Below are 16,688 nucleotides of genomic sequence, written 5' to 3' on the forward strand. Positions count from 1 at the left end.
ATACCGAGGCAAGCGCTAGATTAGAACCCTCAAGGAAAACGCAAACGTGGCCGTCCAAAGCAAACCTGGCGGCGGACATTGACGAAGCGAAAGACATCGGAAAGACCTGGAGTGAAATTATGAGAGATGCTCAGGACAGATCGCGATGGAGATGCACTGTGGATGCCCACTGCCCCAGCTAGGGAATACAGAATAAAATAATGATAATAATTTAATGATAATAATTCCTTTATTGCTATATTTATTTATATATATTAAGTTATATATATATATATCTAGGTTGTAGGTCCAATAATAAAAAGCGACAGTAACCGCTCCATTCCCGCGGTGTGGTTCATTATCCCGTCGGAAGCCTTTAATTAAATCAGTAGGAACCGGAGTTAATATTTACTATAGCCTACCGCAACCATAATGATGGGCTTGTCTGTAGGTCAAATTCAAAATTTTTTATTCAAAATAGGCTTTGAAATCACTAATTGAACGTCAAAAACTACCAAGTGATACCCATACAGAATATATTGAGATGCAACAGTCAACATGTTTATACCGTTAAATTTTTCTCTTAATGATTACTTAGAACCTATCTTATGAAAAGCGCGAATAGCCCTCTTTTGCAGCACTAAAATGGTATTAATATCGGCTGCACTGTCCCATAACAAAATACCATAGGACATAATAGTATGAAAATAAATAAAGTACACAAGTCGCGCCGCATCTGTGTCAGTTAACTGTCTAATTTTGATGACCGCATTTGCTGCAGAACTAAGCCTATTTCGATCATAACAAGTCTCACCTTAAAGACGCTTTCCTCCAAGGATATGGAGAGCCGGGTGCAAGAGTCGAGCAGGCTGTGCTCGGGGATGATGCCCAGCCCGAGGGCACCGTTAGGAGTCGCCCCAACGACGCCCATGAGCGCCGGCATCGACTGACACTCCTCAGACTTGGACAGACCTGGCAAATAATCACAAACTCCTTTGCACAAGACGCCGGTTAGATGATTGGTACCACAACGGCGCCTGTTTCTGCCGTGAAGCAGTAATGTGTAAGCATTATTGTGTTTCGGTCTAAAGTGCGCCGGCAAATGAAACTTAATATTTTGTCACAAGGTGACGAGCGCAATTGTAGTGCCACTCAGAAATTTTCGGGATTTTCGAAAGTCCTGAGCGGCACTGCATTGTAATAGGCAGGTCGTATCAATTACCATCAGTTGATCGTTGAATTAAAAAAAAACAACCGTTAATAAATGTCGTCCTAATAACAACTACTAATTACATGCACATAAGTCAGAGTTCTCGAATTGATGGACCGTTTTCTATTGCTTTAAAACCCAGAACATATCGTCAATTTTACGACAGTGATGCCTCTAAACATGATCATTATATGCTCGTACTGTCACTTAATCTGATACGAAAAAAAATAATAGAGATTTACCAATGATAGCATTGCTGTCTGTAATATTGAGCAATTATAGCATTGCTGTCGTACGTTGACCAATGATAGGGTTTCTTTACGGAATGATGGACCAATTATAGCATTGCTTTCCGTTATTTTGACCAATGATATCGTTGCAAAGCGGGTTTAACTTGAAACAAGTGCAAGAAGTGCGGCGGGAGGTAACGGCCATTTCGATATACAACTCATGCAAGATGCGTGTACTTTATTGTTTGTTAGTTCTATATATCTTTCAGTATTTCAGCACAGGCTTGTTCGATCAGACTTTATTACAAAACATTGTTGTATTAGGTATACTTTTTAGGGTAAACGGCAAAAGGAAAAAAACGGAACCCTAATGCGGGGCCGTTGCCAACTCTTTTTCAATAAATATTTTTAATAAAACTAGTTTTAAGTAGTTAGTACTGCCCTGGGTATTGTGGATATATTTATATAAAGCACTAAACCCTAACGTTTGCATGTTATTCATAACATCTTAAAAGCCACTTACACTATACCTACCTATTGTGATGAATATAAACATAATGAAGAAGATAAAATCTTATCTAATCTAATCTTAATCTTAAGTATGTATTCATGAAACCCGTAAAACTAGTCTAAAAATAACTAACATAAAGTAAATATAACTAACCGAATTCTCACGCAGTGAATAATAAGGTATTTCAATGAATCTAAATTTAATAATATTCTTACATACAAAAATTATTATTGATAATATATTGTATACTAGAACTAATACTGTTAAAAAAAAGATAAACTTCACGAAATAGATAATACTATCTTAAACATTAAACCCTAAAATTATTAACTACAAACAAATCACTAGAGTTACATTAATGCTTCCATTACCAACTAAGTCCTCATCAAATTGTTAAATACAAATGAATGCCAGGTTAAAATCTAACATAAGCTACACAGATGATAACGAGACGTGAAACGATCTGAATTTGAGTGCTACCGCCAACCAAACCGTACACTGTTGATAAAATATACGAACGAGTATCACTCACCGATGTTATATACAAATATACAATACTTTATTTACAGTTGAGAGTAATTTTACAATTAACGAGTTTCGAGGACGCGACCTGCGAAAAAATTGTTACCTTTAGACCGTTTAGTTTTAAAATGGATGAAAAAATATTCGAAAACACAGTTAAACTATTAGTACCACAATTTCGTTTTTGATTGCTCCAAAAGATTATGCAAAACTGTTACTAAGGTTTTGCGAAACCCAAAAGTCAATAATTACTACTAAAGTTTATTTTGGAACATTCATAAATTTACCTCCAAAATTACTCATGCAATTCCAAACTATTAGGTACTAATTTACTAACTACTCTGGCCATAAATATTATTAAACTTAAAAACATTTATTTTTTCGAATTCAAATTTGAACAATAACTTTCCCGCCTTTCTTCTTTATTAATTCGCCATTCTTAATTAACCCTTAAAATCCTTGGACTCGAATAAATTTGGAACAAAAAAAAACCTTTTCAAAGATGAAATAATTGAGTAGAGTACCCCTAATGCAATTACCAGATCAAATATTGGAAAATAGTGATAATAAACTAAATTCTTACCTTCTAATTTATACTTGTTCCCCCATCGGTCGCATTCGCACTGAAGCCAGGTTTTCTCGGCTTCCAAGGATAATTGTCCTGAAAAACAATAACAACCTGTCCTGTATAAAGTCATGTTACCGGTTCTTAGCTTACCGTAGTGATGTAATTGTTTGATGCGACTCCTAATCATGATATTTACGAAGCATCCTTATACAAACGATGAATTCAAGCTCTAAAGGTTGGTGCATCCATTATACGATAATTTATATTTATACATTAACTTTGAATACAATTCGTATAGGACATTCTTGATTAAGCATAACAAACTGATTGGTTATATTTACTAAATTATTGATAAATTCAAATACGCTTAGTTCAAGCCTAGTGGATTTAGTTATAAATTTTGGTTGAACTAGCAAGCAATTCCGCATTATATCTGATGTGATTGTAGATGCCACCCAATCATATTGTCGCGACTACTGTCAAAATATTTTGTCGCAGCATCAAAGACGCTCAACTTTAATATTTCTTTGATTAAATAAATTTAATCGCGTAACTCATGACATAGAATTTAATCAGGGAGTAGCAATTGGTGGTTCCACTTTCTCTCATTAAGCTCAATCTTTTCCGAATTGGTGATAAATAGTTAAATGTACTTTGGCGCACGAATGCTACTGTACCTTTGGATTTGTCCAAAGTATATTATATTCAGTAGTTATTTTGTAACTATATATTACGATAGTTTTTTAGGTATAGTAAAAATATTTCAACATATTCCACAACAAATAAACAAATGCTTCAAAGTTATAAATATTAGGCACATTCATAACTACGCCAGGAATATTAGTTTAGTGTGCGTGACAAGCTACGTGTTACACTCGCGATTTGTATGACACTTTGTGTAAGTGTGCGTGCATTGCTCAGTATAAAGGTTAGTACTAAACTCATTTTTTTTTTTCGATATTTTCACAGCTGTCATGGTCTATCTAGACGTATAAGTGATGTGAGCTTTTGACATCCATAAGTATCATTTGTTTGACTACAATGAATATTGATTTGATTTGAATGCTCCGCAGGCTAGTTGGCCCACCTATTTTATAAAAACACCAAAATATTTTGTATTAAATTAATGTAATTTAAATGTTCATCGGTCAATTTTGATTCCGCAACTAGACAAAACTGATTATGAGATTTCCTGGTTTTAAAGTGGAATCAATTAATGGATTCAGCTAACCGTCAAGAGGGTAATAACACTTTAATTGCTGTTTATCGTTCGTTCGAGTGTTTTATATAAAACGCTTTGTATTATTTTTAAAACAAAACATAACGTGAGAAGCATAATAGAATGTTCTCATGATTAAAAAAACTTATAACCAAATATTTTCATACATACTTTCTCATATCTAATTTTAAAATCAAACCGTTATTTAAAAAAAAAATATAGACACAAATGGAAATGTTAAGACAAACAGACCCCTAAGTTGAGCCTTGGGGCACTCCTGTAAGGAAAATGTAAGAAATCTGTTTGTAAGAAAAACTAGCTAGCTAATTTCTGATAAAAATTATTTATATCTGCTACACAAGAGGTCCTAGACATAACATATATAATACGTTGCTGGTCTTTGAACTCAGAGCATTAGTAGTACAACTAAAGGCCTTCGCAGACCGGGACGGCATGGCAAGGGATTATAATTTTTTAACATTCAACCATATTGATATGGGAATACGACATAAATTGCTATGCTTTAAAATTATGCCATGACATCGAAAGTCATTTTATTCCACGGCATTGAATGACGCGCCACGGTCTCCCGCGGCGGGATACCGTGGCGTGCTGAGTTACCTGCGCTCGTTGTGACATACCGCGGGGTGAAGCGGGATTTGTTCTCTGTTTTTCGATATTTTGTTCGCTTTCAAACTAAGCCGGATTATACATCGTCGTCATATTGTAATTACTATTTCAAACTTATGTCAAATTTTCTTGCAACGATTCGATGTCATATTTTAGGGAAAAAAGATATGATTGACCTGTACCGAGAAACTATAACAACTGGTTTAATGAGTTTAAACGTGGTTGTACTAATCTATTTTGAATGTTTGCGCTTCAGCTGAACCTTCGGAAATTCCTTTCAGTATTGAGAAATGTATACTAATACTATAAAGGATTTGATTGCATTGAATATCTGAAAATACTGAACCGATTTGAATTATTCTTTCACTGTTGTGAAACTCCACTATCCCTGGGTGACATAGACTAAATTATATTTAAGAAAAAATAAGGGATCCTTACTAAAGCCGGTCCTACATTGGAAGCGGATTCGGTCTGGCCAGCAGGCCCGACCCGGCCAAACCAGACCAGTCCAGACTCGGCGCTCCTACACTGCAGCTAGACAGGAAGGGACGAACCAGTCAGAATCCAACGTCAGTACTGTGTGAACTCTCGACGAGGAAAGGTGTCGATATTGTCCGGAGTCTGGACTAGACGAAAAACGTTTTCAAACCTGTTTGATTGTTGTCATTTCAAACTTGTTCCCCCTCCCCGGAGCGAACACTGGCTCCAGTGTAGGACACGACGCGTCAATGTTTGTTTTATTCAGTCCCGACCATACCGTCTGGTCGGGAGAAATTCCGCTTCCAATGTTATACCGACCTAAATCTCCAATAATGTAACCCACTCTTATTAGGTAGTATTTACATCCTGTTTGGTGCTCACTTGCATATGCCTCCTGGTCGCGCCTGTGCCGTGGCGGCGGCGGATCTCTGAACGAGCATATCCACTCGTCCTTGACCCGCAGCACGCGGCCAGTGACGCGGGCGTAGTACTCGTAGTTATCTCGCCCGAACAGATCGCCGGCGCTGAACTGTTCTATCAATTGTCGCATTATACGGGTCGCCACCTGTTTGTAACATAAATTGTTCAAGTGATAACTTCTGACTGAGCTGTCACAATTACAATTACTTATATGATGTATTCAGAAAAGTTCAAAAGATTAGAAGGTACAAAACTGATAGATGCTCTTGAGCACGCTGTAGCAAAAGTGGCGCTGAACAGGTCATGTGGCGAGATTCATGGGCAAAAGATGGACAGTAGAAACGACAATTTGGGTAGGACCATCTGGCAAAAGAAAAAGAGGCCGCCCAAGAAACAGATGGGTAGATGATATAATAAAAATGGCAGGAAAAGAATGGAGAGGAAAAGCACAGAAGAGGAGACCTATACCCAGAATGGGGTTCCAATAACTTGACTTTTATATTATATGCATAGTGTTAAGATAATATTTATGTATTCGAAGATTGTTGGAATCAATTATAATTATTATTATTATTATTTTTTATGGAAAAGCAGGACAAAAGAGCGTCCGGGTCACCTGGTGTTAAGTGATCACCGCCGCCCACATTCTCTGGCAACGCCAGAGGAATCACAGGAGCGTTGCCGACCTTTAAGGAAGGTGTGCGCGCTTTTTTTAAAGGTACCCATGTCGTATAGTCCCGGAAACACCGCACAAGGAAGTTCATTCCACAGCTTTGTAGTACGTGGAAGAAAGCTCCTTGATAACCGCACTGTGGAAGACCGCCACACATCCAGATGGTGGGGATGATATCCTAACTACTATAATGTTTTAATTTTATGAAAAATAGATGCATTTCGAAGTATTCACTTCTGTCGCGTGGTTTAAGCATTTATTTCGTATAACCAGCTATAACAACATCAATAACTTTAATTTCCGACGTGCAGTCCTACTACAAACAGTTTTGTTTGAATATTATGATGGAAAATAATATAATGGCCAATTACAATTTGTCTCTTTGTTACGGTGTGCAAAACAAGCATCACTAAGATATTATTACTATACAGTAACTGGTTGAGGCAGATTATCCTCTCTAGATGCAACCATAATTGTGATCACGATCCTCGGACACGAGGGACCGACCCCAGAGTGAGAGGGAGGATATTATTAGTAATAAAAAAAACAACAGTTTATTTTTTCAGTATTATTTTCCCAGCGATGTACAGGCATTATCTATAAATAAATTTAAATGATTTATTAAAAAATGGCTATGTCGGAAAACCTACTACTACAGTAATCCTAATCCTACTACTAGAATATCTAAGTGATCGGACAGCCTGGGACTAGATTATGATTATCTTATAGCAATAGCAATGACAGTACAATATTGTATTGAAAAGAGCGCAAAAAAAGAATGCTGTTAGATATTCTTGCGCCGCTTCTTCTCTCTCAGAGCGCCATTTGTTTCCGAAGCGTATAGTAGTATCTAGTATATTAGAAATGACATCAAAAAGAATTCTAAAGGAATCAATTTAGAGAAAATAAATGCCTTTTATGCCTTTATAGATTGATAGATGTATTTTTGTGATGATGATTATCATTATAATGATGAAAATTAATGAAAGAATCTTGGTTAAGTAAAAAAAGTATTGATTAGTCTGGCAGTACTATTAAAGCGACACAGAACAACAGAAACTACAGAACTATTAACAACAAAAGTCAAAACGTAACAATGAAAACTTCAAAAACAAAGCAGCGATAGCACGAAAATATCACGACATGTACCTGACAGTAATGAAACTGCAAACCGTACTGACGCAACAGGACGAGCGCGGGGGGGTAAAAGAAATGGAGGGGGCTTCGCGTTCCAGCGAGGTTCAGAGACAATTTGGCAGTACATTAACAATATAAAAATAAGGTTTCACAGTTTGTATTTTTTCTTCATCTATACAAAATTTTGACGACTCATAGCCGAATGGTTAGTGACCCTGACTACTAAGCTAGAGGTCCCGGGTTCGAATCCCGGTAGGTGCAATCATTCATACGATGAATATGGGTGTTTGTTTCCGAGTCATGGATGTTTATATGTATTTATGTATGTTTGAGTAAGTATATTGTATTAAAATATATCGTTGTCTTGTAACCATAGTACAGGCTATGCCTAGTTTGGGGCAAGGTAATTTGTGTAAAACGAAAAATCGCCCGGTCGGTGCCGACTTATTGTATGTTATTTAACACACAAAGACTCATTTGACTATCTACACAGCAATCCAAACAACTGTATCAGCTCTTATCGAGTTATCAAAACACCACAAGTATTGCACATAGACACAATAAACATGCTCGTATCAAAATACGTTTACGTTGTAGAAACGCACAGACTGCGTCATAATTAAATTGATGATTCACAGGAGTGGCAGGATGTGACTAACCGAATTTACTGAACCAATTGTTATCTAAGGTATGCGGGATGGGATTTACATTACTCTGAACTCTAACGGCCGTTCCCAATATTCAGTCTATCTCTTACTTGAGATACAAATCGTAACTATCGTTATCGACTTTTCCGTCCCAATAAACTTATCGGCGGTAACTCACCTGGTACACGCTGTCTGTCAATGGGAAGACGTACCAGCGATAGAAGTTTGTATGATAATTGAAATTGAACGCGTCCCAAGGCGTTATAAGGCGATAAGAATGACTTAACGGGTATATTGGGACAGCTCCAGATAATTACTGACAGTAGAAGGTAGTAATTTATCTCTATCTGTAGATAGTATATTGGTAACGGCTGTAAGTAATTTACAATGGTGATTTTTACAGATTGATATGGATGAGACTATGCAAAAGATATATAAATCGTGTCAAATGTAATCAAAATCTTAAAATAATTAAGTTAATACCTGGAGTTTGTTAATTTGAATTTAATTGTTAAAATGTAAGTGCCCCAATAACTCTTAACCTCGCTGGAGCGTGAAGCCCCCTCCCGTTCCCCTTTCACCCTCTCGCGCTCGTCCTGTTGTGACAGTACGGTTTGTTGTGACAGTACAGTTTCATTACCGTCACCGCTTGGCCCTCTTCACACACGCTTAAAAGCGTTAATGTTACATCATATGGAATGGTTGTCTTAAACTGAACGACAGACGCCGAAATATATGTCGTTTATCTTGTTTTATTGATTAACATCGCTGAGTTTGGATCGGATTTACGACATAATTCGTTTCTAAATAACTGATTGATGTTAGAGTGTTTAATGTTTTGTCGCTAGTCTGTCCGTGCCCTAAGTTAGTGTACTTATAGGAAACTTACAATCTATGTGCATGTTTACTACAGATTGGCATGCTAAGTCTAATGTTGTAAAGGAACAATATTGTGTTATACTCACGCATACTTCATCCTTCGGTTGCATGTTTTCAAACAATTAGTTGAATATCTATTTATTGCTATTTACAAGTGCCACTTAGATGACATGTTGTCATATGTACCTAACGTAAATAGTACCAATTGTATAAAACATAATGTTATGCAATTTACATACAATACAAACAGTTGCACTTAGGTATATTTTTGCTGTTAGGTAATTTACTAAGGTAATTTTTACAGCTGACATGGATGATATTATCCAATAGATATATAAATCATGTCAGATGTAAAAAAAAACTTAAAATAATTAAGATACTTAATTGTTAAAATGTATATGCTTACATAGTTCCAGATCTAGAAACTATATATTTAAAATAAATAAAAGTTTCTAGGAACTATATATTTAAAATAAATAAAAGTATATTAATTTATATTTGTACTAAGGTATCATGAGTTTGCTCTTGCTGAAAGGCTCTCATTCGACTTAAAATATTTATTATTCAAATTCTAAAACTTCACCCTGCGAAAGGATCACACCAGGACCTCGTCAGTCTAGTCAGATAACAAAATCTTACCACACCAAGACTTAGTTAAATATCTGGGAGTACATCCCGACTTACATGCGTCAAACACATTAAATCGAAGAGAAAAGAATTAAACCTTCGCAATAAGAACCTTTACTGGGCCATTGCCCACCCAATGGTTATGGAAGTTGACAAAGCACGGATAACAAGTCTTATCTATCGATGTGTTGATCACAATTTTTTTTTGTTTTATGGAAAAGGAGGACAAACGTACGGGTCACCTGGTGTTAAGTGATCACCGCCGCCATTCTCTTGCAACACCAGAGGCATCACAGGAGCGTTGCCGGGCTTTAAGGAAGGTGTACGCGCTTTATGGGGCTTTCACAATTATGGGGAGTGCAAGTAATTGCAATATCACAAAACTGCAAAGAATGCAAAACATGATTTTTGATGAGCATAGTTAATGCGCCGTGACATTGAACTAATGCCGAAATCTACAATTATTTACGGATGAAAACTGTCAGGGATGAAATTTCCAATAGTACTGGAAGATATTGGGAAATACTGAAAAGGCCCCCAAATAAACAGGCTATAAAGTTGACAAGTCCAAGCAATCAAAGGCAGCTATAAAGGAGAATATACTTGATATTTCACAAAGATGAATGGATGTCCTCGCTGGAGGGCGCATATGTAAAGGAAAATTATTTCATTTCGAATATGAGGAAAATAAAACTATTTGTTTATCTAAACTATTCATAGATAATATGTAATAATATTAGTAGTACCTATTAAAAAATTAATTGTCAAATTAGGACAATTTATGTCGTCTTTTTGAATTTTAAATCCGAATAGTGAGTTCCATACTCACCGAGTAATTGTTGCGGCTTATTCCGCTCAAAGAAGTTTGTGCTAAGTTCACACTGGCTGTTTAAAAAGTCACATGGCCGCTGCATTTTTTTTTTATTAGTCCTTCTTTTACATAAAACGCTACACAGCTGACAGCAGTTCTATTTTTAAAGTTCATTCCGGCCCTTAGGTGGGACGTAATTTGTATGAGTTTTTCCCTCTCTGTGGAGAGAAGCAACATTTTTCCACCCAATAATCAGATCAAAACAACAATACTTTCCGAGTATGAGAAATGTAAAATTATTTTCCTTCACTACATCTGATATTAGTAACACTTGACTGATTGCAGATTGTACTGAAAGAAAAAAAATCCAAATAACTAATCTATACTAATATTATAAAGCTGCAGTGTTTGTTTGTTTGTTTGTTTTTTTGTTTGTTTGTTTGTTTGAACGCGCTAATCTCTGGTACTACTGGTCCGATTTGAATGATTCTTTCAGTGTTGGGTAGTCCATTTATCGAGGAAGGCTATAGGCTAGGCTTTTTTTTCAAAATTAGGGATCCGTAATAAAATTGCTATTTTGTAACACAAGGTGTAAAATCGAAAACCTATTTTTGCGTGCGCTGCAAAAACTATTGACAATAGAACAAAATGATGTACAGGCTATAATATAGGTAATATTTTATTACTTATAAAACTATCGCGTGAATTATACTTTATATGGCAAAACAACATTTGCCGGGTCAGCTAGTATTTATTATAACCAGGGAGTTCATTTCATGCCGATGACAGACGTATGACGCCAAGCTACATACAGGATGGAAAAAAAACGAATTGTTGGTTTTCATGACTACCTCTTCATTAATTGTATGCATATTTTGGCCCTTTTTATGGATTTTCGTGCATATTTCAGCTATTTTACTTGCATATTTTGGGCATTTCTGTAGCATATAACCCGGTCTCTAATAATAACCTTCGACTGCTATGTCTATCCATTTCTGACTGTGTCCTTTCATCCGTCCCATTCAGACAAGCGGGTCATGTCTGGGGACTTGTCAATAATACTAATAATAATAATACCATATTTAATGAAAAAATATTCGTTTTATCAAATAACTTCCGCTTTTTGCATATCAATCTTATATAATAAAATAACCCACAGGTGGCACACAACTAAGGAGAAAAGTGTGCTTACATTGTCTTTAAGCACACTTTTGCCGTTCCGTTATCAGACTACGAATGATATATCCATATGTATAGAACGTCATTGCGTAGAGGGAATAAATGAGACGCCATTTTCTAACGTGAAGCAGTATATGTGCGATCATTATTGTGTTTCGATTCGAAAGACGTCGTAGCTAGTGAAATTACTGGGGTATTGCGAATTAGCATATTATCATGTCTCATTGACGAGCGTAATTGCTGTCTTGAATCGTTGGCTTCTATTAAGAATCATAATTGGTATTAAGGCATTTTAAATGACAGGTTCCATCATTTACCATGAGGTATTAGGTATTGCTTTACTCATCATGATTATAAAAAAAATAGTAGTGGTGAGCGGGCTTCGATTCCTTAACTTAGAGATATATAAAATATAAATATAAACACCAGTGGGAGACTCTTTTGTACAGGATGCCGGCTAGATTATAACAACCACAACGGCGCCTATTTCTGCCGTGAAGCAGTAATGTGTAAACATTACTGTGTTTCGGTCTGAAGGGCGCCGTAGCTAGTGAAATTACTGGGCAAATGAGACTTAACATCTTATGTCTCAAGGTGACGAGCGCAATAATTGTAGTGCCGCTCAGAATTTTTGGGTTTTTCAATCGTCGTCTCAATCAGCATCAGCTGAACGTCCTGCTCGTCTCGTCCTTTATTTTCATAAAAAAAAAAGTGTATAAATATGAGAATTTTTAATCAAAACTACACTAGTGGGAATTGTAACTGAAATTATTTGTAAAAATACCTTTAAAAGAGTGGCAATGAGTTTCTTTGAGATACATTCTTCTTCTGCGAGATCGAATCAGAAATGAGGAGATCCGTAGGAGAACGAAAGTTACCAACATAGTACAAATTATTGCGAAACTGAAGTGGCAGTGGGCAGGGCACATAGGTCAGGCAATAAAGTCATCGAATGGCGACCACGTCCCGGAAGACGCAGTGTTGGTAGGCTCCCCACAAGATTGACCGACGATCGGTCAAGATCGCCGGAATACGTTGGATGAGGGCAGCGCAAGACCAATCGTCGTGGAAATCTTTTGGGGAGGCCATTGTCCAGCAGTGGACGTCTTCCGGCTGATGATGATGAGTTTCTTGCGACTTCTTCTCATTTAAGCTGAACCCTTTCCGAAGTGGCGGTAAGCACAAAAAGAAAACAAAACTTTTGACATTCATAAGTGTAATTTGCTTGACCTACATGAATAAAGTCATTTTAATTTGTTTTGATTTGAAATCGTCGTTTCTTATCGCCGTAGAATCAAAATTATTGCATATATACAAGGAATCGCAACATTAGCAAGATAATCATTGTAATCGATACAACAATGAACAACGTCCGCGATGCGAATCCAGCCGGTACGAGATAGGACTGATAAGTTCTACCCATTATAATGTATTGGTTCATTTAACACGACACGTGTTTCGAAATTTGGAATGTTTTAAGGAATCGCATGACAAACCGTAGAAAAGGATAATGCTCTCTGACAAACAGACAAACAATAAAATAATATAACAGCATAAGCCTTAGTGAAACTTTTATTACATCGTCTCAAACTTTTTCGTCATGTCGCGTGACGGTCGGGCGGCGCCTATAGTTCGCGAATTGGATGCAATTGGTGGAAGAGTAGGTTCGAACCCCACACACTTGATAAAGATTTTTTTATTTTATGAAAATGTAAAGCATAATATATAAATTTGCTTTTTTTTCTATGCTGATATTAATACCTATGTTATTTTGTGAAAAAAATTTCACTTGCATCGTGGTTTCATAAAACCACACAATTGCTTTTTTATAATAACTCACCAATCCAATTTCTAACGATGTTATTTTACGGAATACTGTTTTTTATTTATTTTTTATTTATATGTGTAATTTTTCTGTAGCAACCCGTATTTTGTCGGTAGCTTTTTGACAACGGTCTCTCGAGTGTACCACAGTATTCTCTCTATCGCCTTATAATTTCTTGCCCATTACAATGCAGTGCCTGCTCAGAATTTCTGAAAAAAAACAAAAATTCTGAGTGGCACTACAATTGCGCCCATCACCTTGAGACATAACATTTTAGGTCTCATTTGCCCCGTAATTTCACTATCTACGGCGCCCTTCAGACCGAAACACAATAATGCTTACACATTACTGTTTCACGGCAGAAAAGGGCGCTGTTCTGGTACCCATAATCTAGCCGGCATCCTGTGCAAAGCAGCCTCCCACTGGTAAATGCCCTAAGTCGCCTCTGACGACATCCTTGGGCCTGGGACTATTCTTTTTATGCTCCGGGGAAGCACAGGGCAAATTGGTCATAATAAACGAAAACCATAATAGTAGTAAAAATATAGTTAGATTTGATCTGATTAATGGAAATTATATTTACGTTCGTTTCTTAAATTGTTTTTACTGCTTATCTAGATAAGCACGCTAGCGTGGAAGACCGTTTTCTCAACATATAACCGAATACCGTCGAAGACCATCATACGAATCTGGGATAAAAATTAAAACCGGTTTTCTGAATACACACTGTCTTTGATAAACGCGGTAGAATGCGCAATTAACAAGACAAATAGTGAGTCAAAAGTCCCAGAGACAAGTTTGCGTCATTTTTTATCACACACATTATCAGCGTTCTGTTCATTAGTCTTAAGTAAAGTCGACAACGAGATTTAAGGCTTCAAATATACACACACGTACCTCACGACCTCTACTTTGCCGATTCAATAATGCTTATTTGTGTTTCAGTTTGCGCCTGTTTCTACCGTGAGGCAGTAATGTGTAAACATTACTGTGTTTCGGTCTGAAGAGCGCCGTAGCTAGCGAAATTACTGGGCAAATGAGACTTAATATCTTATCTCTCAAGGTGTAGTGCCACTCAGAATTATTAGATTACACAGATTATTCAAGAATCATGAGCGGCACTGCATTGTAATGGGCAAGGCGTATAAATTAGCATCAGCTGAGCGTCTGCTCGTCTCGTCCCTTACTTTATTAAAAAGAAAAAACAGATTACTTACTCGTAGAAACATGTATAAGTTTTAATGTTAAAATATTATTAATTTTAAATTATTATTATTATGTTTAATAATGTTATAATTGGAAAATTGATGTAACTGTGTAAAATTTATTTATTAATTTAAAGAAAAATGTTTTATTTGTAACATATTATATATAATACCTAAAACTAATTACTTCTGTGCATGCTGTGTTTATTTGTAAGTAATCACTACATTTAGTTCCTAGTTTTTAGTTCTACTTTTCTATATTTGTGTGTATTATTGTATGTGATTGTAAATAAACCTAATAAATAAATAAATAAAGTCCCAGTCCAACATTCAGACATCGCAACATATTATAAAACATCCTCCGCCGCGTCTTGTTTGTCTGTCTGTTCGCGATTAACTCAATTTTCATCGCCGATTTTCATGCTGTTTTCACCAACGGATAGCGTGGTTCTCGGGGAAGGATTTAGTATATAATTTGTTAAGTTTTCGTATACATTTTTGTATATATTATCGATGTTTGTTTGAGGTGTAGGAAAAAATAAGTCGTCTGGGAGCTTTCAGCGAAAACGATGTCTAAACCCTTTGAGATATAACAAAATAATGTAAAGTGGAATTATGTATCTTATATAGGCCTAAGAAAAATCCGCGATGGATTATGTCTATCTCTTAAGGGTAACATATAGTATGTTTCAATTTTAACTATTTATATAATGATAACGCATTTTTTTCTATTGACAGAACAGAATTTTTAGATTTTAGTTTATAAATTGTTAAAATTACTGTCCTATAAGCGTTGTAAAAATTATGAATGCTGTGGTAGCTTTTAAGTGTATATTATTATTATATTTTAAGTTTAAGCATGAAGAGAGTGTAATTTGTTAGTTGCCCAAATATATAAATAAATAAACAGTGTCAGTCGGGTCAGATAGTTACCTTAATATATATAAATCCAGTGTCCTGATATTTGTTTCCAGAGAACTCCTAAACTAATGAACGGATTTTAATAGGGATTATTCATGGAGTGCAGTTCAGTCGAACTTGAGATATAGGATAGTTTTTATTTCGATTTGGGAGCTATAATTATTTTCATTTCCAATATTTATTTTGTATGGACATATTTTCTATGAAAGAAATTTAGCGACAGTTCCACTGTGAAACAATTTCATTATAACAACACGGAGCATATTTTACGAAATAATTTAATAAGATAAATTCATAAAAATCAGTATTATATTTATTATCTACAGAAAAACATCTGTCGGGTCAGCTGTAAATAAATTTCGAGCAAACTCATGATAGCGCAAACGAACCGCGATCGTACCGTAATCGTGTCGTAATACGCCATTCAACAGTCACTTGGTAGTGATTCTATTGCGCAATGTCACGCTACAATTGGCGGGTAGTTGGAGAACAATTGGCACCGACCTTGAACCGCTGTACATCCTCCATAGTAGCAGTCTTGCCGTCCGACACGCATGAGTGGAAGAAAGACGGAGCTACCGACACGCCGAGCGCTTCCGAAGTCATACCTGTACCTGAAAATGTTAATTCCTTATAGTTGAGGGCTTATTATGTCTTTAAACGAGCAATTCTTGCACATATCTAATATAAAAAATTCTTGTGTCATGGTGTTAAACATTGAACTCCTCCGAAACGGCTTGACCGATTCTCATGAAATTTTGAGTGCGTATTGGGTAGGTCTGAGAATCGGACAACATCTATTTTTCATCCCCCTAAATGTTAAGGGTGGTCCACACAATTTTTTTTTTAATTTTTTTGTCATTTTTTATATTTGTTTGATTATGAATCAGCATTAAAAAATACATACAACTTCAAATTTTCACCCATCTACGGTCAACAGTTACTTTTGTATCGCGATTTTAATATCGGCAATACAACGTTTGCTGGGTCAGCTAGTATTTAGATAAAACTCTCG

At 36.1% G+C, this 16,688-nt stretch overlaps 2 protein-coding genes across 4 annotated transcripts in view; one reads left to right on the forward strand and one right to left on the reverse strand.

Moving 5' to 3' along the window:
- Positions 1–16,688, forward strand: part of LOC126976118 (guanine deaminase) — a 338,523-nt gene that overhangs the window by 45,613 nt on the left and 276,222 nt on the right. The gene's annotated exons all lie outside the window — the stretch shown is intronic.
- The window catches only part of LOC126976057 (rho GTPase-activating protein 20), a 67,718-nt gene that overhangs the window by 20,103 nt on the left and 30,927 nt on the right, over positions 1–16,688 (reverse strand). The window contains exons 5-10 of one of the 3 annotated variants that reach the window (XM_050824213.1): positions 16,178–16,287; positions 9,192–9,203; positions 5,731–5,914; positions 3,036–3,113; positions 2,463–2,540; positions 828–951 (exon numbers count right to left, since the gene is read on the reverse strand). In XM_050824213.1, the coding sequence (XP_050680170.1) occupies positions 2,518–2,540; positions 3,036–3,113; positions 5,731–5,914; positions 9,192–9,203; positions 16,178–16,287 (407 nt within the window). In that variant the 3' untranslated portion in view covers positions 828–951; positions 2,463–2,517. Of the gene's footprint in view, positions 1–793; positions 952–2,462; positions 2,541–3,035; positions 3,114–5,730; positions 5,915–9,191; positions 9,204–16,177; positions 16,288–16,688 lie in introns of those variants that run through there. The other 2 variants (XM_050824203.1, XM_050824224.1) reach the window with 2 other exon arrangements.

The sequence above is a fragment of the Leptidea sinapis genome, chromosome 2 (assembly GCF_905404315.1).
Source record: "Leptidea sinapis chromosome 2, ilLepSina1.1, whole genome shotgun sequence".
NCBI classification, from domain to species: domain Eukaryota; kingdom Metazoa; phylum Arthropoda; class Insecta; order Lepidoptera; family Pieridae; genus Leptidea; species Leptidea sinapis.